Source organism: Mustelus asterias, chromosome 13, assembly GCF_964213995.1.
Source record: "Mustelus asterias chromosome 13, sMusAst1.hap1.1, whole genome shotgun sequence".
NCBI lineage: Eukaryota > Metazoa > Chordata > Chondrichthyes > Carcharhiniformes > Triakidae > Mustelus > Mustelus asterias.
Genome location: NC_135813.1, coordinates 74,557,380 through 74,583,405, shown reverse-complemented (window position 1 = coordinate 74,583,405; position 26,026 = coordinate 74,557,380). Strand labels below are relative to the sequence as shown.

At 41.2% G+C, this 26,026-nt stretch overlaps 1 protein-coding gene across 2 annotated transcripts in view; it reads left to right on the top strand.

Moving 5' to 3' along the window:
- The first annotated feature begins 6,888 nt into the window (after positions 1–6,888).
- The window catches only part of fbxo21 (F-box protein 21), a 39,115-nt gene continuing 19,977 nt past the window's right edge, over positions 6,889–26,026 (top strand). For both annotated transcript variants that reach the window (XR_013499378.1, XM_078227011.1), the window contains exons 1-9: positions 6,889–7,138; positions 13,171–13,306; positions 14,806–14,900; positions 15,057–15,178; positions 16,756–16,902; positions 17,817–17,953; positions 18,035–18,171; positions 19,135–19,311; positions 22,983–23,115. Coding sequence is in view for 1 of the 2 variants with exons in the window: in XM_078227011.1 (XP_078083137.1) it covers positions 6,936–7,138; positions 13,171–13,306; positions 14,806–14,900; positions 15,057–15,178; positions 16,756–16,902; positions 17,817–17,953; positions 18,035–18,171; positions 19,135–19,311; positions 22,983–23,115 (1,287 nt within the window). In the remaining variant the exon portion in view is untranslated. The remainder of the gene's footprint in view (positions 7,139–13,170; positions 13,307–14,805; positions 14,901–15,056; positions 15,179–16,755; positions 16,903–17,816; positions 17,954–18,034; positions 18,172–19,134; positions 19,312–22,982; positions 23,116–26,026) is intronic.

Sequence of the window (26,026 nt, the reverse complement as noted above, 5' to 3'; positions counted from 1 at the left end):
CCCATGCAGACACGGGGAGAACATGCAGACTCCGCACAGACAGTGAGCCAAGCCGAGAATTGAACCTGGGTCCCTGGTGCTTTGAAGCAGCAGAGCTAGCCACCATGCCGCCCACAATTTTACAAATACACTATACGCATATACTTTTCTAACAATGTTTCTTTATTTGTCCTGGCAAACCGGGACACAGTGGCACAGTGGTTAGCACTGCTGCCTCACAGCGCCAGGGATCCGAGTTCAATTCCGGCCTTGGGTGACTGTGTGGAGTCTGCACGTTCCCCCTGTGTCTGCGTGGGTTTCCTCCGGGTGCTCCGGTTTCCTCCTATAATCCTGGTTAGGCGTATTTGCCATGCTAAATTGCCCCTTCGTGTCCAAAGATGTGTAGGTTAGGGGTATTAGTAGGGTACATACATGAGGTTATAGGGATGGGGCCTGTGTGATATTCTGTCGGAGAGTTGGTGCAGGCTTTATGGGACGAATGGCCTCCTTCTGCCTGTAGTCCAACAAAATTCTTTTTTTAAAAAAAGAACATATTTTAATTAGTTTCAGAACAATCATTGTGGAATTTTTTCCTATAAAGGTTTTGAATTTAGGCAAAAATGCCTGGAGTTCCAGATGCCAACATTTGGAAAGCTGCCAAAGGTCAGGCCATATGATCGATGAGAAGAATTTATGAGAAAAAAAAGCAAAGTGTGATAGACTTAGAAATCCATTGAAGTGAATAGTGTGTCATCTGTTTGCCTAGTGACTGAGACACTATAAAACTATTTAAATATGTGATGCTTTTCTCACTTTAGCGTGTTTCTTCAAATTGCAATGCATTTGTGACTAAAAGACAAGCCTCACGTCAAAAGAATGAGACTTGAGAACTCAGCAAATTGTGTCTGTTTTTACAGTAGACAACAAAAGCTTGAAGACATTACTGTGGAATGTAAGCCTCAGTCAAAATAAATATTTGACCAAAAAGAGTAAGGCTGGAGTTTTAAACTTAGCAAATGTAATGAATAATCCCATTGAGGAACCCTGGAGATTAGTCTCCCAGGCCGTTTTCCATCTTGGATTTAAATATATATGCATTTTAAAGATTTTAATTTGGTTGTCTGCATGTCTCCAGAGACAGCAAAACTGAGTGGTTCCTGGAAGAAATTCCCTTACCCACCAGGGAGAACTTAGGAGTTTGAAAACTGCCCATTTTGGGGCTGTGTACTCTGAGGCAGCCTTGCTGGGGAAGGACTTTAAGCTTGGGGGAAAAGGTTATTTCAACTAACTCCATGGAATCCCCAGCAATGGGGATCCACACGGTGCAAACTTGAGGGTCATGGGAAAGAGGCAAAGTGGTGGAAACTTTCATGTGGATTCCAAAAGATTATACATTTTCTCTCACACAGTGTAAAGGGCATAACAGTATATCCATTGCCTCCCAGAAATATTTCATTGCCTGATAGGGTGTTGGTACAGATTCAATAGTAACCTTCAGCCATTTAATGAAATATTTCGTAACACTCAACGAAGGTAGATTCCATTGAGAAAGCAAGACTCCAGAAGGAGGGCAAATCATCTGTGCCTAATGAAGGAAGTGAAGGATGGTGTCAAATCGAACAAAAAGACTCACGGTGCTGCAGAGATTAGTGGTGGCCAGAAGACTGGGAAATTGGTAGAAACCAGCAAAGGATGAATAAGAAAATAACAAAGAGGGAAAAATTAGAGTTTGAGAGCAAGAAATATAAAAACAGACAGAAAAGGCTTTTGAAGGAAAAGAGTAGCCAAGGTATACATTGATCCCGTAGAGGATGAGACTGGAAAATTAATAATGGCATGGCAGAAGCTACATTGAACAAATATTTTGTGTATGTCTTCATAGTAGAAGACACAAAAAGCATCCCAAGAGTAGAAGAAACACAGGGGGCAAAAGGAAGGGACGAGCTTAATCACTATGACTAGAGAAAAAAGTACTGGGAAATCTAATGGAACCAAAGGCTGATACGTCCTCTGGACCTGATAGCCTATCTATGGTCTTAAAAGAAGTGGCAGCAGAGATAGTTGTAATCTTCCAAAATTCTGGAAAGCTCACAATGGATTGAGAAACCACAAATGGGACACTTCAATTCAAGAAAGGGGGGAAGTTGAAAAAAAAACAAAGACTAGCTTTCATTGGGAAAATGCTAGAGTCTATTATTACAGGAGAAGTAGCAGAACATTTAGTAAATCACAATCAAATCAAAATGGTTTTGTGAAAGGGAAATAAGGTTTGAAAACCTTAATAGAGTTCTTTGAGGATGTAACAAGCAGGTGGGAAAGTGTATTTGGATATCTTAAAGCCATTCAAGAAGATACCACATGAAAGACTTCTTGATCAAATACATATTTTAAGCAAGGCTTACATTCCGTGGCAATGTTTTCAAAACTTTGTTGTTCGCTGTAAAAGCAGACACAATTTGCTGAGCTCTCGAATGTAATTCATTTGGTGAGATGTGTGTTTTGGTCACAAAATGCATTGCAATTTGACGAACCTCATGACATTGAGTAGACCACTACATATTTAAATAGATTTATAATATCACCATTTGTAATCTTATCTTTCATTTTTAGTAAGGCAAAAAGATAATGCATTACATATTTCTGTGGATTTTGAAGTCTGCCTCACCTTGTTTTTTTTCACAGAAATTCTTCTCATTGGCCATAGTCTGACCGTGGCAGCTTTCCAGATGTTGGTCCAATGGGTAACACCCCTGCCTCTAAGCCAGAAGCCCCATGTTGGAGATCCACCCCCGAACTTGATGGCTGTGGAAGATGCATTCATAACGCCGCCAAACAGATTGAATATCAACTTGCAAATCCTTCCAACACACGCCAGTGACATGTGGTAAGAGCGGGAGATATTCTTGATGGAAAGAACACTGGAGCCTCTTATCATCTCTGTCCATAGATCCAGACTACAACATGCATGTAAAAGCCCATGTTACCATAGCAACCCAGACTCCATGGGCAGGATTTTATGGCCTCGCTCGAGCGAGATTGGAAATTCCTGGCCGAGGTCAACGGAGATTTCCGTTGTCGGACATTTGCCTGCTCCGTTTCCGTGGCTGGCAAGGTGGTAGAGTTCCGGCGCTTGTGTGAACTGGACCACACCAGCACTCAAGATAAGAGCTCCTGGTTGATGCGCGATATAACTCACGAGGCTAGAGGTACTCGGGGAAATAAAGGCTTTTATTGACTACAACAATAGAGCTACCATATATAATACACGATCCCAGACTAAAGGGTCCCAGACAGAGCAGTGACCTTTATACCTCTCCCAAGAGGCGGAGCCCGACTGGGATGTACCATAAGAACTATATTACAGGTAGAACAGCCCAACCCTAACCCCAACAGTAACATGTAGAACAGCCCAACCCTAACCCCAACAGTAACATATATACAGACTCATAGTACTGGCCAGACCCTGGCTCAGCACTACCTGGTGGGAACCAACAATGGTTCACCACACTGGTGTTGGGGGTGATATAGTAACATGGATAGAGGATCAGCTAACTAACAAGAAACAGGAAGTCACGATAAATGGGTAATTTACAACCTGGCAAACTGTAATTAATGCAGTACCACAGGGATCAGTGCTGGAGTTTCAACTATTCACAATCTATATTGGTGACTTGGATAAAAGGATCAAAGGTATTGTAGCCACATTTGCTGATGATACAAAATAGGGAGAAAAGTTGAGAGGAGAAAACAATATGCTATAAATAGGTTAATTAATTGGGCAAAATTTTGGCAGATGGAGTATAATGTGGGAAAATATGGGGCAGGATTTTCCAATCTCGTCTGTGCCCATCCCGCTGCAAGTGAGAACGGAGAATTGGGTGTTCCAGTCAAAACTCCATTCGCTTTCAGCGGCACCCGTAAATCCCAGCCGCGAATGAGGACTAGGGTTTTCGGTGATGATGCTGTTCACTTTGGCAGGAACAATGGAAGAACAGAATATTACTTAAATGTGCAGAGACGGCAGAATGCTGTGATACAGATGCATCTGGGTGTACTCATTAGTGAATCAACAAATAATTAGAAAAGAAAATGGAGTGTTAGCCTTTATTGCAACGGGAATTAAGTACAAATGTAGGGAGGCCTTGCTACAACTATACATGGCATTATGGGCCAAATGGCTGCCTTCAGTGCTGTATTACTCTATGATTCTATAACAAGGTCTGCTGGTATATTCTAAATGTATATTGAGCATGTTGGTTAATGTTGTCCTAATCTCAATGGCGTTTTTTTTTTAAACTGGTGGTAACTGGTTTGATAGATAGCAATGAAAGGATTAAATTATTTAAAAAATAGGTATTATTGTATCATAAGGGCGGCACAGTGGTTAGCACTGCTGCCTTACAGTGCCAGGGTTCAATTCTGGCTCTGGGTGACTGTCTGCGTGGAGTTTGCATGTTCTCCCTGTGTCTGTGTGGGTTTCCTCCGGGTGTTCCAGTTTCCTTCCACAGTCCAAAGATGTGCGGGTTAGGTTGATTGGCCATGCTAAATTCTTCCTTAGTGTCAGGGGGATTAGCAGGGCAAATACGTGGGTTTACGGGAATAAGGCCTGGGTGGGATTATTGTCGGTGTGGGCTCGATGGGCCAAATGGCCTCCTTCAGCACTGTAGGAATTCTATGATCTGAACTGCAGTCATACATGGCCTTTTTCTTCCCATTCTACAGGCAGATAGCAAAAATGCAGATTGAAGCATAATATGTGTAACTGGAAGGAGACAAAGTTTTAAATTAGAACATAAAAGCATACCTCTAGCTGTGAAATGACACAGCGAATAGCAGTCTTGAACCATGCCAAACATCATTAATTATAATTAGGAGTTTGGAAAAGGTTCACAGGAGGGCAACTAAACTGATGGCTAACGTCGGCCTGAGGTGGTTAGAACAATGGATTCTGAATATTTACACTGGAGAAGAGACCAAAGGAAAGCTTATTGAAAAATCAAGATTATAGGATTATATTGAATATGGATGTAATAAAATATTTGACAAACTTCCTAATCAACATACAGCTGTAACTGCAGAAGATGTGAACTTAGGTTCAAATAGAGATGATAGTAAAGAGCAGGTTGCTCATGGGTACTGTGGAAGAGTGTTAATAAATTGAAGGAGCTTTTTTAAATGAAAGAAGCAGTAGAGGGTATTGTATTTTTAAAACATTGGTGGTGGCTAAATGGGTCTTCTATGATTTTATCATTCATTCTCCTTTTAAAATGCAGTCTTTGGAGGTTTGGGACTGAAGAATAAATGGCTGACTTGGGTTTGCAAACTGGATACTCCACATCAGTAGACCAGTCAAACATCTGGTTAATTTTGTAGAATCATAGAATCCTTATAGTGCAGGAGGACTTTCAGCCCATTGAGTCTGCACCGACTCTCTGATAAGAGTGTCTTACCCAGGCCCTATTCCTGTAACTCTGCACATTCACCATGGCTAATCCATTTAACCTACACATCTTGGAACACTAAGAGGCAATTTAGCATGGCCAATCCACTTAACCTGCACATCTTTTTCAGGTATCCAAACTGTGCACTGTGTAGATTTGCAGAGACACATTATGCTTCAAGTTCCTAGGTGTTTAGATCACCAACAACCTGTTGTGGTCCCTCCACACCAACGTTAAAGTTAAGAAAGCCCACCAACGCCTTTACTTTCTCAGGAGGCTGAGGAAATTTGGCATGCCCGCTACAACTCTCACCAATTTTTAGATACACCATAGAAACCATCCTTTCCTGTTTTGACCAAGGCCATAAGAAACTACAAAGGGTTATGAATGAAGCCCAGTCCATCACGCAAACCAGCCTCCCATCCATTCACACCGTTTACACTTCCCGCTGCCTTGGAAAAGCAGCCAGCATAATCAAAGATACCAAGTACCCCGGTCATACTCTCTACCACCTTCTTCCGTCGGGAAAAAGATATAAAAGTCTGAGGTCACATACCAACCTTCTCAAGAACAGCTTCTTCCCTGCTGCCGTCAGACTTTTGAATGGACCTACCAGATTTTATGTTGATCTTTCTCTGCACCAGTGGGTCCCAAAGGCTGTGGCGCGGCACACTGGTGCGGCGAGAGAGGATGGCAAGTGTGGTGGGAAGATTCAAGGACAATCAAAGAAACATTTAAACATGGATAGATATTTTTCCAAAGTGAGAGCAAGAGCATCAAGTGTTGCTGAGGATGATGTCCCATGATCATATTATAAAGAAGTTGTGTTCTGTGTTATGAATCAAGCACTGCGAGTTGTTTTTTTTAAAATGTATTTCTTATCAATAAAAAATTCGGTGTGGCGCGAGCAAATTTTTATTCCGAAAGTGTGGCCCAGTGAAAAAAGTTTGGGAACCACTGCTCTACACCCTAGCTATCACTGTAACATTACATTCTGCACTCTCTCCTTTCCTTTTCAATGTACGATATGCTTTGTCTATATCAGGTGCAAGAAACAATACTTTTCACTGTATCCCAATATGTGTGACAATAATAAATTAAAATTATTTTCTGCTGGAATAACTTATTGTCAGTTGTGTAGTGGGGGTTGTATTAATTTCAAGAGGGTTGCACTCTGGTACATTTTTGTTTCTCTCTCATCAATGCTGAACAACTCAGACAGAGTAAGAAGTTTAACAACACCAGGTTAAAGTCCAACAGGTTTATTTGGTAGCAAATGCTACCAAGGTATTTGCTACCAAATAAACCTGTTGGACTTTAACCTGGTGTTGTTAAACTTCTTACTGCGTTTACCCCAGTCCAACGCCGACATCTCCACATCATCATCAACTCAAACAGACAGAGAGCTCATAGATCCAGAGCTAGGAGGGGGAAGGAGTTTGAATCTCCCGCGCTGGGCGGGGCCGGAAGCGGAAGTGGCGTCACCCTCCTCCCGGTCGGATGTAAACAAGCAAGATGGCGGAGCTGGGAGCCCCGTGGGGAGGAGGCGAGGGTGAGGAGGGAGGATTAACCCGGTTGCCCGAGGAGTTGCTGGAGCAGATAGTCTGCTGCCCGGTGCTGGACCATGTGGACGTGCTGAGCGTCTGCCTGACCTGCAGGAAGCTGCGGGAAATCTGCCAGGGCCGCAGCGCCGTGTGGAAGCACCAGTTCAAGCAGAGGTAGGCAGAGGCCGGCCCGGGCAAACTTACCACCCACCCCCCCCCCCCCCCCGCCCCCCGCCCGCTGCCCCAGTGCCAGGAAATCGCTCTTTATCTTTGGGGGAGGGGAGAAAGTGACCACTTTAAGGCATCTGAGCTAAAAAAAACCCTAACAATTTCTTGTTATCAATGTGGCTCAGCTTGGCAACACACTTACGGCTGCCTGAATCACAAGGTTGCAGGTTCAAGTTTCACTCCAGGGCTTGAGCACGCAAATCTATACTGAGATAAAGGCAAAATACTGTGGATACTGGAATCTGAAACAAAAGCAGGAAATACCGGAGAAACTCAGCAGGTCTGACAGCATAGGTGGAGAGAGAATAGAGCCAATGTTTCGAGTCTGGAGGATCCAAAAAGTAAGAAGTCTAACAACACCAGGTTAAAGTCCAACAGGTTTATTTAGTGGCGTTTGCTACCAAATAAACCTGTTGGACTTTAACCTGGTGTTGTTAGACTTCTTACTGTGTTTACCCCTGTCCAATGCCGGCATCTCCACGTCATGGGATCCAAAAAGGCCAGACTCGAAACGTTGGCTCTATTCTCTCTCCACCCATGCTGTCAGACCTGCTGAGTTTCTCTCGCATTTTCTGTTTTTGTTTGAGTCTATACTGAGACTCCAGCACAGTCTCTGACGTGCTGTGTCTTTTGGGTAAACCTCGATCAAATCAAATTACTGCCGATGCTGGAATCTGAGACACAAACAGAAAATGCTGGATATTCTCGACAGGTCTGGCAGCAGCTGTGGAGTGAGAACAGAGCAAACATTTCGAGTTTGGATGACTCTTCCTCAGAGCAAGTAAACCTAGACTCCATCTGTCTGCTCAGATGGCTATAAAAGATCTCATGGTATTATTTTGAAGAAGAGTAGGGAGTTATTCCTGGTGTCCTGGCTATTGGTTACCTGTCAGTCAAGTTTATAGATTAGTGTCACAAGTAGGCTTACACAATGGGGGGTGGGTGACTGAGATGTGGGGTTGGTGAATGTTTGACTGAGAAGTGATGGATGGGTGACTGGAGGTGAGGGGATTGATGATTGAGAGGTGGGGATGGATTTTAAGTTTATAGTTTTAAGTTTTTTTAAGTTTATTTATTGGTGTCACAAGTAAGCTTACATTAACAATGAAGTTACTGTGAAAATCCCCTTGTCGCCACACTCTGTCACCTGTTCGGATACACTGAGGGAGAATTTAGCATGGCCAATGCACCTAGCCAGTACGTCTTTTGGACTATGGGAGGAAACTCAAGCAGACATGGGTAAAACATGCAGACTCCGCACAATGACCCAAGCTGGGAATCGAACCCAGGTCCCTGGTGCTGTGAGGTAGCATTGTTAACAAAAAAACTTATCCGGTTATTATCATTGCTGTGTGCAAATTGGCTGCTGTGTTTCCCACAATGACTACATTTCAATGTCTGTACAGTGGTCGTGAAAGGTGCTATATAAAGGGTTTTTTGGGGGGTTGTTTACAGTAAAGTTGTAGCCTATATCAATTATCAGAACTCACTGCAAACTCTACCTGCAGGTGTTCCTTGAGGTTTGATGATGTGATATCTGCCCACTGTTAGATCTCACAGTGTGGGTTTCTAAAGGTTAGGATCCCTGCGGTTGATAATCTTTGCTTATGGTTTCACAGCAGCACTTGTGGTCTGAAACATTCAAGAAGCAAGAGGCCATCAGAGGAGAGGGAGGGATTTGTGGAGGCAAACAATAAGTAGGAGGGACTTTGATTCCACTTGTAACTAATAATAATATTATTACCAATATTATACCTAGAACTTAACAGTAATGCTCATAACACTTGTTCTTCAAATAACCAATAGTAATACAATAATACACTGATAGTTTACATGTAAAGTGGCATGTGTAAGGCCCCAGTATCATACTGTAAATAGTGGTGATGTTATAACCCATTGATATTCACTTTTGCTACACCAGAATTCCCTTCCGCTGCTCAAGGTGTGGTCCATCTCTTGAGTCAATGGTACTTTGAACTCTCCATCTTTCTTCCTTTTCTTTCTACTCGGGTTTCACCTCAGATCATGTGTTAAAGTAACAAGCTTGAAATGGAAGATTCAGCCAGAACCAGGGTGTACTTGGATATCACACATCAAAACTGGCTTGGACAAAGGTTAATGGGCTTGATGTTTGGGGAACTGTTCACAAGATTCACTGTCCTAAACGCACCTCTGAATCAAGATTTTGAAGAGTTTCTTAATTCTTTAATGCTTTAGCATATCCAGTGATAAGAATCAAAAGACTTATTTTTTGAAATAGTTTGTTTCATTGACATGAACACAACAGTCCACAGACAATGATGCTTAAACCTTATCCAGTAATGCAACCCATTAGTTAAATTCTTGTAGAGGTTAAAAAGTTTTGACATCTTCCTTGAAGCTACTCCTTGGTGTCTTTCTTGATGATCTCTCTGAACTTACTAAAGTGACTAGTATTTTACACCTTTCTCACTAGCACAACAGACTGCCAGTAATGTTTTTCTTCCACTTCCCACGCTTCAAGCAGGTTGCTTGAAGTCTTTATCATTCCTTCCTTATCTCTTTTGACCTCCAAAAATGTGTCAGCGCTTGCTTGGCTTTGTTGCTTTATTAAGGCAATCATAGCAGATAGTAAATGATAATAACTTGGTCAAGCTTCCCAGCATCTTTTAATGACAGTCAACTTCTGTGTTCTATCCTTTGTTGCTACCAGGTTCAGCTTTTCTGAGCAAGCAATGTGTGACTTCTAACCCACTCTTTTAATTTTCACTGGGATTGAAAATTCTAAAATACTTTGCTTTCTTAATCACTCCATGGGCTCAGACTCAAGCTAAGAGAATTAGAGAAATTATAGCACAGGAAGATGCCATTTGATATTCTGTGCTGGAACTCCTATACCTCATTTCCTCAGGTCCTTTTATTTTCTTTAGTTTCAAATACTGATTTCATTGCCTTTTAAATCATGTTCTAGTCCTTGTTTGAATAGCTATTTGTGGTGAAGCATTCTGTGGTATAATCATTCTCAGTTCAAAACCTTTCCTTCTTCCTTTCCCCTCGGTTTTTCCATTGACCGCAATCTGGGCACCAGATGTGTGTCCCATTTGCCACTGGTGATACATTTCTTCACTATTTGTCCCCAGTCCCCCACTGCTGCTCCCCATTCTGTAGAAATGTTGGGCCCCTTGCCACCCTATTCCACAATCTCCCACTTGCCTGAGCCCCAATCCCTTTGTCCCCTATTCTTCAGTCTTCATCTCTCTCCTCAACCCTTGTCTTCTTTTCTCCCCTTAATCCCCCATTCCTCTTCCTTCCCCTTCCCAGTATCATTCACTTCTCTGGACCCTCATCCTGACCCTGTTCTTGTTTCCCTCTCCCCAACTCTCCATCTTCCAAATCTTAATCTGCACTCACCATCTTATCCCCCCCTTACCCTATTCCCTGTCTGCCAGTACAACTCCCATGAACCCACTTTCCCCGGGGCCCATTTAGCCTCTCTTTGCTCCAACTTGTGTCCTCTCCCTTTCCAGATCTCATGTAAGCAGCAGCAAACTTCCTGCAATAGAATCATTGAATCCCTACTGTGCAGAAGGAGGCCATTAGGCCCATCATGTCTGCACTGACTCTCTGAAAGAATATCTTATGCAGGCCCACCCCCACCCAAACCCCGTAACTCTGCGCATTTACCAGGGCTAATCCACCTAACCTACTCTAAGAGCAATTTAGCATGGTCAATCCATCTAATCTGCACATCTTTGGACTGTGGGAGGAAACCAGAGCAGCTGGAGGTAATCCACACAGTAGTGGGAAGATATCAGTCAGTTTGTGAGGGTGGGAGAAGCAGGAGATTTACTGAGCAAAGTTCACTTCGGCTACTAGCAGTAGTTCCCATGAGATCGATGAGGGCAACCTTCCTTTAATATTTCTTCTAAAATGGCACTGTAGATCTAAAACCACTGTCAAATATGCTGAATGAAGTAAGTACGTTTGTTCTATTACTCTCACCTCCACCTAGTTGAGAAGTATGTATTCAATTATAGACACAATATTCAATCTGTTTTAAAAACATCTCAAATATGCAAAAACTGTTGTTTGAACTTTTAAAATTACTCTCCATCCATCATCACTCTTGGAATTCATGGTCATCACTCTTGAAATTCCTGTTCAACCTTGTTTGTCCACGTTCCAAACAGAGAGCCACACCCTGTCAACACGATATCATCACCAGGATTTCTTTGATAATGCTCTAATTGTGGTGCGGGTGCTTATAGAAGTGTGTTGATACTTTTGAAGATACCTTGAGTGAAAAGAGAAGTTTAGGTGAGGTAAATCCATAGTTGGGATGTTTCATATGAAGGCGAAACATCGTTTTGTTTCCATTATCCTCAATATTCACATGACAAGACAAAACATAAATTGCTCAGCAAGTGTTAGCCTCTGCTGTATTGGTTCAGCTGCCTCAATGCCAGCTCCAGAAAACCATCTCCATTGGAACTGTGTACATCCCCATTTCTCACACTGACCATCCTTTTAATCGAAAAATTAAATTACCAAGTTACTACTACCAGTAGTTAATTGTTGATAGATTTATGCTGTGAGCTATTACTCAGTAGGAATGTGAAAGTGTCCCAACTCATTTCATTTATGACTTTGACCGATCTCAGACAGAGGAGACTAAACTTGGGTTCAAACCCAAAGCCCAAAGGTGAAAAGATAGTGTTTCAAACCTTTGGCCACATATTGTTGTGATTCCTATTGTGGTTTACCCTCTAGGAATGGCTTCTGTAACTTAAGTGCTTACGTTAACCCAGGTCTTCCTGTCAGTAGCAATGCTAGGTCCATTGCCACTGCCCACGAAGATTTCTGCACCTCGACCTTTTAGGTCTATTTCTGCCGGGCCCAATTTTCTCACACTCCCATCATTGGACAGCCAGGAGAAGATGGGTGAAGAAAGGACAAGCCCCTTTTTACAACATCAGCTGTCATCTTCGGGCAAGTTTTTAAAGGTCTCAAATGCTTCGGTGGGTGGGCGAGCAATGGATGGTGGGATGGGAGTGGGATTGCGAGGCGGGGGTTTGTTGGGTCAGTCAGGGGCTGGTCACATGGGGGTGTTAGCAGGTCTGGTAGGGTCAGACCGGGAAAGATAGTGAAGGTTCACTAGATTGCTTCCTGGAATGAGAAGGTTGTCCAGTGATGAGAGCTTGAGTTAATTGGGCTCCTACTTTCTGGGCTTAAGAAGAATGGGGCGATCTCATTGAAACATAAGATTCTGCAGGCGCTTGACAAGGTAGACATTTTAGAGTTATTTTCCCTGGCTGTGTGAAATCTATTACACAGGATCACAACCTCAGAGTAGGGACCTTTTATTTAGGACTGAGGTGAGGAGAAATGTCTTCATTCGGAGGCTTGTGAATCTTTGCTTATCTCTATGTCAGAGGGTTGTGAATGCTCCATTGTCAAGTACAGTACAGATAGGATAGTTTTTTCATCTCCCAGGGAATCAAGGGATATGGGAAGCGAGCAGGAAAGTGGAGCTGAGGCACAAGATCGGCCATGATCATACTGAATGGCAGAATGGACTCCAGGGGTCATATGGTCTATTCCTGCTCCTAATTCTTATATTCTTAGAGCATTCCTGATGTTTATTGACCTATTGGAGCTCCTATCTACTGACCTATTGTTTTTAGATCTATATTAAAAAATGTAAGGTTTGATGCTGTGGAATCCTGAAGCATTGGACTGATCATGTTTCCTCAGTCAGTCCTGGAAGGAGATGCCAGTTATCTCTTTTGAGAGGTCTCTGGTGCTCCAGTTTCAATTGCAGTGGTGTGGGAGCAGGCTGTCTGCCTGGCTTTCAAACTCTGCAGAGCTAAAGCCCAAGAGGGACTTTCAAGGAATGGCATCAGATGATGTTTGACCTTTTGGAGAGAGTATGTGTCTACAAAAAAATAAGTTTAGAATAATTTCTGTATAATAATATCTGTATGTTTCTACATTTGTAGATGGCCTAAACTGATAAAATACTACAGCACTACAGGAAGCCATAACTGGTGGGAAGAATACCGAACAAGACATTCTGTTGGTGGGCAAGTGCAAAGAATTGTGGGCACCTTTTCAAAGCGATTCTTTACAAAAGAGGTTAGAATTGCAATAATAAATGGATATGTTTCCCATTCTCCACTTTTTCCCTGTAGCCCTGCAAATTTGTTTCCCTTAAGTACTTATCCAATTTCCTTTTGAAATCATTGAGCATTTCTTCCTCCATTACCCTTGAAGGCAGCACGTTCTCGGTCATTATGCATGCTGCATTAAAAAAAGTCCTTAACATCCGCTTCTATGTCTTGTCCGAAACCAAATTTGTGTCCCCATTGCTTATACTATCAGTTAGCCGGAGGGGGAGGGGGGGGGGGGGGGGGGGGGCGGGCAGGCAATCAGTGCCAATTCAACTAGAGAATACCAAAAATGCTCAGCGGGTCAGGCATCTATGGTGAGGAACAGAAGTAGCGTTCCAGGTCAGTGATCTTGCATTAGTTCTGTTTCAAGTTCAGTTTTCCAGCATCCGCTGGTGTATTGCTTTTAGTTCTTGAGAAATATTTTCCCATTGCAGTTCTTTCTTCATAACCTAAGTTGATCATGTCTACGTCCCTGGGATAGCTATTTCACATAGATTGTCCACTGAGTCTCTGAGAACTTCTGAGTATTCAATATCATCTTGGCAGATATCGGTCTCTTCCCTGTTTTGACGTCACCTGTAATTTTGATGTCTTTAGGTTGAAAGCTTCATGGTGTTAGTTTTCTGGTGTCTTTAGGAAACATTTTCACAAACCTGAAATATTGCTATCCTTTATTAAGTTGCTTTTATGAAACATTTATGTGCTGCATAACAATGTATTTGTTCTGTGTGATCAAAGTTAGATTGTTAGAGACTCATTAAACGTGTACAAAACTGAATCAGAATAATGAGTTATGTTTGTATTAGTGTGCTAACTAATGTATTATATGCCTTGTAGTGTTGAAGTATAAATAGGTTGGTTTTAGCCAAAGAATGCTTTATTATTTACACAAAATAGTCTGTAATATATAATTAGTATCAATGCTTATCTTGCAACTTCAATGTGCTTTGTGTGTTTTCTTTCAGCTTATGTTGACAGTAACTGAATCTTCTGCATTATAGTCTCGAACATATATTTAGAGAGATGGGAAAAGTAACATTGTTCATTGTTAGATAACAAGCTGAAGTTTGTGTAGTTTCAGTTTCTTAATTAACTACTAGACAAATATATTATTATTAAGATTTGCAATTAGTACAAATAGAAATGGATAATTTTCTTGTGAACATACCTGTGAAGTTATATTTAAAGCACCATTTTCTGGTGAAGGGTCAGATGGGAAATCCTGCTTTTGAGTTTTACAGTGTATTATAGTCTTTTGAGTGAAGTCAAGTTGACTACTCGAACAATTTAGCAAATTAAGTAATAGCCCCTTCTTTAGTGTGTTATAGCTCTCCATGCAGTTATTGAATAGAATAATCAATTGACTTTTTTGTGATCATGAATGGTCAAACAATTTAAAAATATATAATTGCCAGCAGGTGGCACTCATGTGATATTGGTTGTAACAGAGCTTTTCATTGCCAGGTTCCTGTCGATGGTTTTAAAGACATTGAGGCACTGGATGGGCCATTCCATTTTATAGAGGATGAATTGTTGTCAATTCTAAACGTGGATGGAAGGTGAGTAAATGTCAACAGCGTATCTAAAAAAAAGCAAGAGGGAACAAATTACAAGTCAGTCTATCAAGTTAAGTTTATTTTTCCAACTTAAAAGATTGCAACTAAATTAATAGTGAGGCAAATATTGGATAACGAGGGAGATGTGTTTTACTGCAGGAAGTACCTGACTTGGAAATATTATTCTCGGAAAATCCTGTGCTTTTTACGCCAGCAGGACACGATGGAAAAGTTGAAGGAGTTTCTCACAACTCCACCAGAACACCAAAAATTAATTGAAGGTAAGTGAATCAATTATCTTTTGCAAAAATGTATATTTGGAGAGATGGGAAAAGTAACGTTGTCCCTCGTTAGATAACAAGCTGAAGTTTGTGTAGTTTCACCTTCTTACTCCATTGAGGAAAAGAATTCCAAAGTCTCCCAACCCTGAGAATCTTTTTTCGCATTTCTGTTTTGAATGGGCGACCCTTTATTTTTAAACAGTGACCCCTTGTTCTCGATTTTCTCTGCTATTACTCTTCTAAATTCCAGCGGATACAAGCCCAGTCCTTCCAGCCTTTCCTCATAAGAGAACCTGCTCAATCCAGGTATTAATTTAGTAAACCCACTCTGAACTGCTTCCGCATTTACATCTTTCCTTTAATAAGGAGATCAATAGTGTACACAGTACTCCAGTGTGGCCTCACCAATCCCCTGTATAACTGAAGCATAACGCGCTGACTCTTTTATTCAATTTCTTTGCAATAAATGATAACATTCGATCAACAAAACACTATAATGTTGATATTAAGATGTGCAATTAGTACAAATAGAAAAGGATAATTTTCTTGTGAACATATCTGTGAAGTTATCATTTTTAATGCATCATTCTTTGGTGCAGGCTCAGATGGGCAATCCTGCTTTTGAGTTTTATTCAGTGCCTCTCATGGAAACCTTGGAATGGCTCAAGATTAATCAAAACAGGATTTACAGCAAGTAATTAGGCAAGCTGATCGAATGTTAGCATTTATTGCAAGGGGAATTGAATACAAGAGTCGGCAGATTATGCTTCAGTTATACAGGGGATTGGTGAGGCCACACTGGAGTACTGTGTACACTGTTGATCTCCTTATTAAAGGAAACATGTAAATGCAGAAGCAGATCGGAGTGGGTTTACTAAATTAATACCTGGACTGAGTAGGTTCTCTTATGAGGAAAGGCTGGAAAGACTAGGCTTGTATCCGCTGGAGTTTAGAACAGTAATAGGCGACTTGAAACATACAAGATCCTGAGGGGACTTGACAGGATGTTTCCTCTTGTGGGAGAGTTGAGAATCAGGGGTTACTGTTTAAAAATAAAGGGTCGCCCATTAAAAAAGAAATGAGAAAAAACATTTCTCAGGATTGGGAGACTTTGGAATTCTTTTCCTCAATGGGGTTGCAGAATAGTCTGTGAATATCTTTTTAAGGCAGAGGTAGATATGGTCTAGATAAGCAATTGGGTGAAGGTTTATCAAGGGTAGGTAGGAATGTGGATTGAAGTTAAAATTAGATTAATTATGATCTCATTGAATGGTGGAACAGGCTTGAAGGACTGAATGGTTTAGTCCTCCTTTTATAAGCTTGTTTGCAAAGGTGACAGCATTTCTTTCCTGCCTCATTCTCTCGCTCAAATGGGAACTCATCATCTAGGAATTATGGTATGTTTCTTCCCACAATGTTACAACATGGAACTTAAAATGACACTGCACTACACAATGACATCCCCGGCCCTCAAGCTTGGTAGTTTGGTCAGGAGCACTTGCAATGATAAGATTATATATATAGTAAAGTACATAATTAGGAATGTGAACATAAAGTTTGATTTAATTTCTTGCCAGGTGTTGTGCTGATAGACCAATACTGCAACCCTTTAGCAGATACCTCACTGGAGGATGTCCTATTACAGTTAAATTATATTACGGAAGAGGTGAAAAAAGTGTTGCGTTTAAAACGTTCTTGTCATCCAAGCATTACTGCAGAAAGAGGTAAATGATTTTAGCTGTACTGCTTGTTTCTCTAATGGATCAGCATCGTGTTCTCATTTCATATTGTAATAAGGAATCTCATTAGCTACTTTGGGCCTAACCTCAGACTTCTCCAGTATAGTGAAATTCAATGCCAGCAATACAAAGGTCTGGTAATTTGCAGCTGGGGACCCGGGTGTGAATCCTAATCTTGACTGACATTTGAACCTGTGCATCACAGAGTTCTTCTGATGTATCAACTGCGGCCAAACTTTACACTTCATGAAAACGGCTTCTGAAGCCTGGCTCATCTATAACCTCACTTTGAGATTTGAAGTAAACTATCCCTCAAATGTGCCCAGTTCAACAGAACCGGGCTAATAATGGAATATTCCAGCACACTTTGTGTATGGTTGAAATGTATTTGGAAGAATGTTGTCTTGTGTAAGCCTTGAACTTCAGAGAATTAACAATTCCAGTTAAGACTACAGCTTGATCAACAGCAACAATGGTCTGTATAATGTCGGTCAGGCATTCCCCTAAATTTAGATCAGCTTATCTCCAGATGGGATGGCAAACTGAATTTCTGTTTCCATGTTCTGGAGGATGGTTTAGGCACCATTCCACTCAGGAATAAAGAGGATAACCTTGATAAAAGCTCGGAAACCTTGCCACTATCTATTGATGTTTTGTGTTAATGTGTCACGGAGCAATTTAATGAAGATGAATATTTAACTTGAGGTCATTAGGGGAATTAAATTGAATTTTTTTAGGGGAAGAATTGAACTAGATTTTGAAAAGTTTTCCTCTAAGTGGACAGTAGTTGGGCTTCTCTTTTGGAGTAAATGTGTATTGCAATTTAAATGAAAAATTGATCTAAATTCTGTTTTTTCCGCATATTATTACACGATATTTTTCTTTGATTCATGTTTCAGATGGTGAAGTGTTTATTGATGATTTGGGGCAGCAGCAACAGGTTCTGGATGCTATGAATCGTGTATTATACAAGCAGCTCAAATTTAAAGGGAATGAAGATGATTATTACAACCCCATGAATTCCTATATAAGCCAGGTATATTACTTTTAAGATTGTGCTCTGTCTAATTATGAAGATATATATGAAAGTCATTATTTCTGTGTTATTTGTATTTAGGTGCTTACACGAAAGAAAGGAATTCCTATTACACTTTGTGTGATATATTCAACAATAGGCAAGAGTCTGGGTTTACGACTGGAGCCGGTCAGCTTTCCCAGTCACTTTCTCTTAAGATGGTGCCAAAAACCTGAAGGGTAATAATGTCTATATATCTTTTTGAAGGAGAAATCAATTTCATTTATTTAAAGTAGCCAGAATGGTTTTCCTCCTTCCTACTCTCGCTTCTCATACGCCTTCAATCAAATGCTGGTCAGACCCTCAACCATTTAAGCCATATTTCCTAAAGCTCTCTACCTCCTCTTTTACAAACCTTCTTAAAAGTCCTCTGGTTACTGCCCCTAATATGTCCTCCTTTGGCTCTGCATCCCTTTTTCTCTGGCTACACTTCTGTGAAGACCCTAGGGACGTTTTTATGTGTTATAGATGTTAACTATTTTAATGCAATCGCTGTTATGAATGTGATAAGTGCGGCACGATATCTATATAGTTCTGCAAATGAAGCGTACAAGACAATACCGTTTTCCGATGTAATTGCACCGATCGCTTCAGAAGTGATCAAAGGATGCTGTTTTCCTAATAGATCTGAATGTTATGTGCTGCAGCGGATTACTGGTCTGACTTGTGAATGTATTTATGACTTCACGACATAACATTCAAAGTAAATCTTTCCTATCAATAGCTTTTAAAACAATTTCATCCATAATACAATAAATATCATGAAACGTTGGTTAAAGATATATTTGATTAATGTGGGAAATTTGAACATTTTGTACTTTTTAATTTGTGAAGTGAATGTTTTTTGCAAACTGGTTAGGCATGCTGAACACGTTTTCATTGCAGCTTTGTTCATGTTTGGCTATTGTTTGCAGTGTTGACTTTTGTAATACGAGATGTAGAAAAAACTTTTTTCCAAATATGTTTCTTTTATAACTTTTTATAATAGATGGGGACTCCTCCCAAAAACTATCCGTTATTTTGGAATTTACCCATTTGATTAATTTCTTTCCATTATTCATTGTTTGCCGTTGTATAAAACTTCATTGCTTTCTGTGTTGTGATGCTTGTAACTAAATGCTTTATTTTCTCACATTTCCCAGGAGCACCGATATTCTGGACTTTGTCTACATTGATGCCTTTGATAATGGGAAATCATGTACTACAAAGGAATGTGAACGTCTGATTGGCCAGAAAGTTGCATCGAAGTTTTACAGTTCAGTTACCACCAAGGATGTGTTGTTCCGTATGGTAACAAACCTGTTCCACCTGGGAAAGAGGTAAGAGGTATATCCCAAGTCTGTAGTTGGTGTTGGTTTTGGAGTGATACTTCTCTATAATTGAGCGTCAGTCATTCAAAGCTGTTTTTGCTCTGTCGGTGAAATGAAATGACTACCTATGTTTTGAGACTTAAGGAAATCAGATGGTGTGTTTTTTACCTGTTTTTTTGTGATGCCTAATAATATTGAGTTGTTTTGGAGAAGAGGAGATTGCCCATTCTGGATATTCAGGTAAATGTGTTGTGCATATATAAGTTTAACTTTATTTATTAGTAGGCTTACATTAACACTGCAATGAAGTTACTGTGAAAATCCCTTCGATAAATCTGATAATTTTATAACTGGCTTGAACAGCCAAATATTGCAGTTATTCTAAAGATTAGACAGATTGGAAGATATAACATTAGATTCCCAAATAAGCTTGTTGAATGTTTGGGGAATTGTTAAACAGGAATCTTCAGAGAAATTTAACTAATGCAGTTAGGGCTGAAACAATTTCAGTGCCATCATTCGGCTCACCCCTCCATTACTACCTTAGGAAACATTGCGTCCAATTTCTTTACCAATAGCATTTTTTGGTGATTGCTATTGGTAGCATTCTTGTCTCTGAGCTAGGAGCTCGAGGACTATTGTAGGACTTGAGTGCATGTTTGGGCTTGCATTTTAGTGCAGTGAGTACTGAATGATTAGAAGCACTCATCCTAACATAAAACTACAACTACAATTTTACAGTCAAGTGGTTAAGACAGATAATTGCATCAGAAGGAGCAGAGTGTATTTGCTGTGATACCTTCACCATATTTGTGACTTGGGTATTAAGTCACTTTATGTTCAATTGTCTGTTCTGGACAACCATGGTCACTGGAGAGTTTTTCAATTCTCTATTTGTACAAGATGTTTTGGCATCTGCCATGGTTTGTGTGAATGTATTTAGAGTAGCTCATGGTTTTCACAGAAGTCTGAATCTTCTGCATTTGGTCTTTTACCAAGTTCTTGTGACTTCTTCTGAACTCCTTTCCAAGCCTTGTCAGCATTGAAGATGCATTGCCAAAAGGTTAAGCTCATGGGTCCAAAAGGGTTTGATTGTTCCTAAGCAATGTTGGAGGACTTCCAAATGGGGTTGTGGCATCATGGCAGAGAGATGGAAGAGTGATGGACAGCTTAGACAGCCAGGCTGTGGTGTCCACTTGCGCCTTTGTAATATACTGCATTGCAGTGTTTAGCTCGACATCATAGGTGGCATGATGGCATAGTGGTTAGCACTGCTGCCTCACCGCGCCAGGGACCCAGGTTTGATTCCCAGCTTGGGTTACTGTCTGCGTGGAGTTTGCATGTTCTCCCTGTGTCTGCATGGGTTTCTTCTGGGTGCTCCTGTTTCCTTCCACAGTCCGAAAGACGTGCTGGTTTGGTGTATTGGCCATGCTAAATTCTCCCTCGGTGTACCCGAACAGGTGCCGGAGTGTGGCGACTAGGGGCTTTTCACAGTAACTTCATTGCAGTGTTAATGTAAGCAGATTTGTGACACTAATACATAAACTTTTAACTTTAACATAAAGCTGAGTGTGACTACTGGACCATAATGGTGCACTGTATTCACTTACAGACTACACCAGGGCCCATTACTTTATCTCTGACACATTGTTGCTGATGCTCCCCAGTTTGTGTTTGCCAGTTTCAGGAGCAGGTTGACTCTTGCCATTATCCTGGCAGCTACTTTCTCCAGGTGCTAATGGATGGTTAGATGCAATCAGCTTCACTTTGATGTAGAATGTCATGAAATAACAGGATCTGCACTTACCGATCCTGTTATTAAGGTGGAATATAGTGATTTGCTGAGGGTTTAGGTTGAACTTCCATTTTCACAAATATTTTCCATGGTGTTTGACTCCACTTTGAACAGGAAGGACTGGTGTAGTTGAAGGTGTTTGTGCGGCCCGGGCAAGATCAGCTGTGTGTGCAAATGTTCATGACTTGGTTGGCAACATGTGACTTTGAAGCTTATTGGTGAGAGTGCTGAATCTTGTGGCAGTTCATTGTTGAGGAACTGGGGTAAGCTGACTTTGTTGCCCACATGGACTCTTGCTCAGCATCATCTATAGCATGTGTGGAGTTTTGAGACAGGATGATCCTCACAAGTTTTGGCATCAGTCTACAACATGGTCTGGATTAAAGGACTAAGGATAGGTCTACAAAGCTACACTGCTCTTGGATTTCTTCTGAAATCTGGCCTTGTGTGTTGCAAAAGCCAAAACGTGGTCCCAGCAGCTGCCATTAGGCCAGAATCCCACTTATTCTTTAAATCCATAACTGGATGAGAAGGCTGATTTTCTGGATGATACATTTGTGATTTTCTAGGTTTTATACAGGAGTGATATTAGCCTACAGCTTCACAGCTTGTCAGCTGACTTATCTGGATTGAGTGTGGCAGTGACCGTTTTCACCCGTTTATGCATTTAGATTCTGTGGTATTGATGTATAGTTTTGTCAGCCATTGACGTCCCTTGGGGCCTAATTGAAATAGAGGTTCCAAGAATGTCATCTCTTTTCTTCATTGTGGCTGGATTCTTCTTCTTTTCCATCTGTACTGTTGATGAGTGGGGGATTGTGGAGAGATTGAGATCATTGTCCTGTGTAGTTAATGAGTTTGTTGCTTGATGCGTTTGTCGATTTGTCCTTTTGTGCTCTCCACCTGTTTGGAGGTGATAGAATTGGGTTGGTGTTCTCCAAGTCATTGTGGTAAGATCTAAGCATGGTGTCTAGAATGTGCAAAGTTCGGAACTTTAATGTACTCAATCGTTGCTGGCAGTCATTTGTGTCTAGTGTCTCCAGAATGGCCTTCATGATCGATGGGCTTCCCAAGTTGTACTGCCAGGGCAGGTAATGGGTTGCTTTTGTCCGACGGGGTTGTATTCTTCCGGAAGTCCATGGCGATGGCTTTCTTGGTGGTGGTGGTCAGGAGAGTGGTAAAATAGAAGTAATATTCCATAGATGCAGGTTTTTTAATCAACACTTTTTGATGGATATTCTGTAGCAGAACAAGTCAACCTTGATCAGTTTTGATGGAATCATGGGGATTTCGACATCAGCATGGGTGATGATGAGCCTAAGTTTCCTCATGGAGAAATTGGGCAGTACATTGCATGAAGCATGCACCTACTTTGACCTTTGAAAATGATGGTGAGGTCTGGTTTGTCATTGCATTGCCAGTGGAAAGTTACTCACTGTAAAGCATCAAAGACCACTTATCGATATGTTGCAGACATTCCATTAAGTTTATTAAATCAGGCATTAAACTGAGGCCTCATCTTCCTGAGTTGGTGAACATGAAAGAGCCCATGGCAATATTTGAAGAAGACCAACAAATTCACATGATATCATGGCCAGCAGTTCTCCCTGACCCAGCAGCTCCGAAAACAGACTGACTGAGCATTCGTTTGCTGTTTGTTGAGATCTTGTGCTGTAATTTGTCAGCATAATATCAATGACTACATTTCAGAATGTATAATTAACTGATGTGTTTTGGGACACTGAGTATTTAAAAGACTCTATACAAATGCAAGCTCTAAGCTGCTATTATCAAGGGTAGTATATTATAGGATAAAACTTAAAAAACCCTTCATAGAGAAATGGTTCCTTACACATTTGCCTAATATATATTTTATTATTTACAGAGAGGGCAGTGACCAGTCTTACCAATTACTACGAAATGCTCTTGATTTGTATCTTACCTTGGCTCCTGATGATGTTCAATACCTGATGCTTCAGGCCAGACTTTATTTTCACTTGGGAATCAATCCGGAAAAGGTAATTGGGAGTTTCTGTTAGTAGTTATATTCGTGGTTTCTCATGGTCTTGTGATGCTTGGTAATTTGTTATTCAGTCATGTAGCCGAAAAAAAGACATTGTAGCCTTGTGTTTTCTGCCAATAGCAGTTTGGAAATTATGTCACATCTGACAAATGCAAGCAAAAATGGAAATTGAAATGAACATTAATTTTCATGTTGAGATGTTGGGCGTCACGGTGGCACAGTGATTAGCACTGCTGCCTCACAGCACCAAGGACCCAGGTTCGATTCCTGGCTTGGGTCACTGTCTATTCGGAGTCTGCACGTTCTCCCTGTGTCTGCGTGGGTTTCCTCCAGGTGCTCCGGTTTCCTCCCACAGTCTGAAAGACGTGCAGGTTAGGTGCATTGGCCATGCTAAATTGCCCCTTAGTGTCCCGGGATGCGAAGTTAGAGGGATTAGTGGGGTAAATATATGGGGTTGCGGGGATAGGGCCTGGATGGGATTGTTGTCAGTGCAGACTCGATGGGCCGAATGGCGGCCACCTGCACTGTAGGGATTCTAGGTTCCTGGTCAAGATGAGGCAAATTACAGAATGCATAATTAATGACAATCTGCTCTCAACTGTTGAGTACAAATTATTCTCTATAGTCAAGACTAAATATAACTGTGGACATATGCTGTTAGGTACTTAACATGAAGAATAGACCATTTGTTGACTGTTTAATTGTATTCAGGTGGTGGGCATTAACTGGGGATTCACTTGTGTTTCTATATATAGAATCAGGCTGGAACTGATTGTTCGGTTTGGAGGTGCTTTATGTAATGTATGTCTCGCTCAATAAAAGTTTGTGTGTGCTAACACTAGGCTGTGGTTTTATCCTTCAACCTTTTAATCTAGATTAAACCATACACATCCCCTTAGAAATGCAGCTCTTTGGGGAATGTCACAATCCCATCTTGTACGTAAGATGCGATTCTCTATATATTATATTTCTACTGTCAACATAGTCTGGCAGAGACATTGAATAGCGCTTCCCCATGTCTGGTAAAGAGATGGTACATTCACCCACATCTCGTAACTGCTGTCGGCTAAGTGACTCTATGAGGTCTGAAAGCAGATGTCCAGGACACTCATCAGTAGTAGATGGTGTGAACAATATATTTTTAAAATGCATTGTCTCCACTTTTTTTAAAACAAAGGGGCTTACTGTAATTTGGTAAGAATAAGATTCTATATGAGTATTCCAAACTGTAGACAAGGAATGCCCTCGGATCAGTCCCGGGCTTTATGCTGAGTTAGCTGATCTCAGCCAGAATAGTGGTTCGGACACCATTATTTTATTCTGCTCCCTAGACTTGGCAGGGGAAAATTGGCAATGGCTTCTTCTGCTTCTGATTACTTTTCATGACACATTGTGGAAGCTGCATGTGTGCAGTTATCAGGTGAGACTGGTGTGATGCACCCCATCACTGAAATAGAGCTCACCAGAAGTTAGAAGAGGAGTGATGGTGAAAGTCAGCGACAACAAAAAAAAGGTGAAGCACTGTGAAAGAAACAGTAGCTGCTTCGAAATAGCTGAATACCCAGCCGGACATCATCTCACTAAATGAAAGAAAAGTGTGTTAGAACTTGTCCCTTTTGAATTAATTTTGTGACAGTGAGACAGGAAGGAGTACTTTGTCAGTGTTACTCAAGTATAAATCTTAACATCCCTGTGGAGTGCAAAGATTATTGATCTTTTACCTGCTACATGCGTGCGTTTAGATGTTGAAGCCGGTTTGTGATACGATTGTATTTTAATTTTATGGATCTCGATTTATGTTTATAAATAGGGAATTGGATCGCTACTTGAAAGGAAGAATGAAGGGCTATGGCGAAAGAGCAAGGGAATTGGACTAGTTGGTGAATCTTCCAGAGAGCCAGCAGAGCATGATATGTTGAATGGCATTCTATGCTGTATGCTTCTATACTTCTCACCAGCCTTCCTAAGCGAAGCTCAGAGTGAGCAGTGCTCTGTCCACACACTCTGGCAGAGTCGGGGAGAGAAGCTGCCGTTGACTGGTTTCTTCCCCTTTGTTTGTGATGGTGGATCCACTTCTTTGATGAGCTTTGGCTTTAAGGAGAGATCTTGGATGATTGTCCCAGTCCCTCTGCTGCTCTATAGTGATGGACAAGCCTGAGAGTGCGAGTTATTAGTCAGTCCTGCTTTAAAATTACTGCTCAACCAGAAAACTGCAGATTTGCTCCCATTCGGTGTCCCGCTGTTGTTCTTTCGCAAGTAAAACCAAACTGATGCAAATTTGCAAATGTAAGCCAGATGCCAAACTCAGCTTCATTTATAACCTAGTATTGGAGCTGTAATCAAAGTTTCTGCAAAAGGTAAAAGAGAAGTTACTAAAGAATTAGCAATAACGAAACCTGGAAATCCTAGTCATTTTTGGGGACTGACATCAGTTATCCTTTTCCTGCAGGTATCCTTATTTTCAAAATGGTCATTATATCTTTTCCCACCATCTTGAATATCCAGTTAATAGACCCCTCCCACACCAGTGTTGACTGTTTTGTAGTCTAAATCGCCATTTCATTTCAAACTTCATTTCAAATCACTTGGAGCCAAGTGTAACTTCAGTATTGAACTATGCTTCTCAGTCTTATTTACCAGCATTTGGGCGATCATGGAGCAAAAAGAGGGGAAATATAGAATCCCTACAGTGCAGAAGGAGGCCATTTGGCCCATCGAGCCTGCACTGACCACAATCCCACCCAGGCCCTATCCCCATAACCCCACATATTTACCCTGCTAATACCCCTGACACTAGGGTCAATTTAGCATGGCCAGTCAACCTAACCAGCACATCTTTGGACTGTGGGAGGAAACTGGAGCACCCGGAGGAAACCCACGCAGACACGGGGAGAATGTGCAGACTC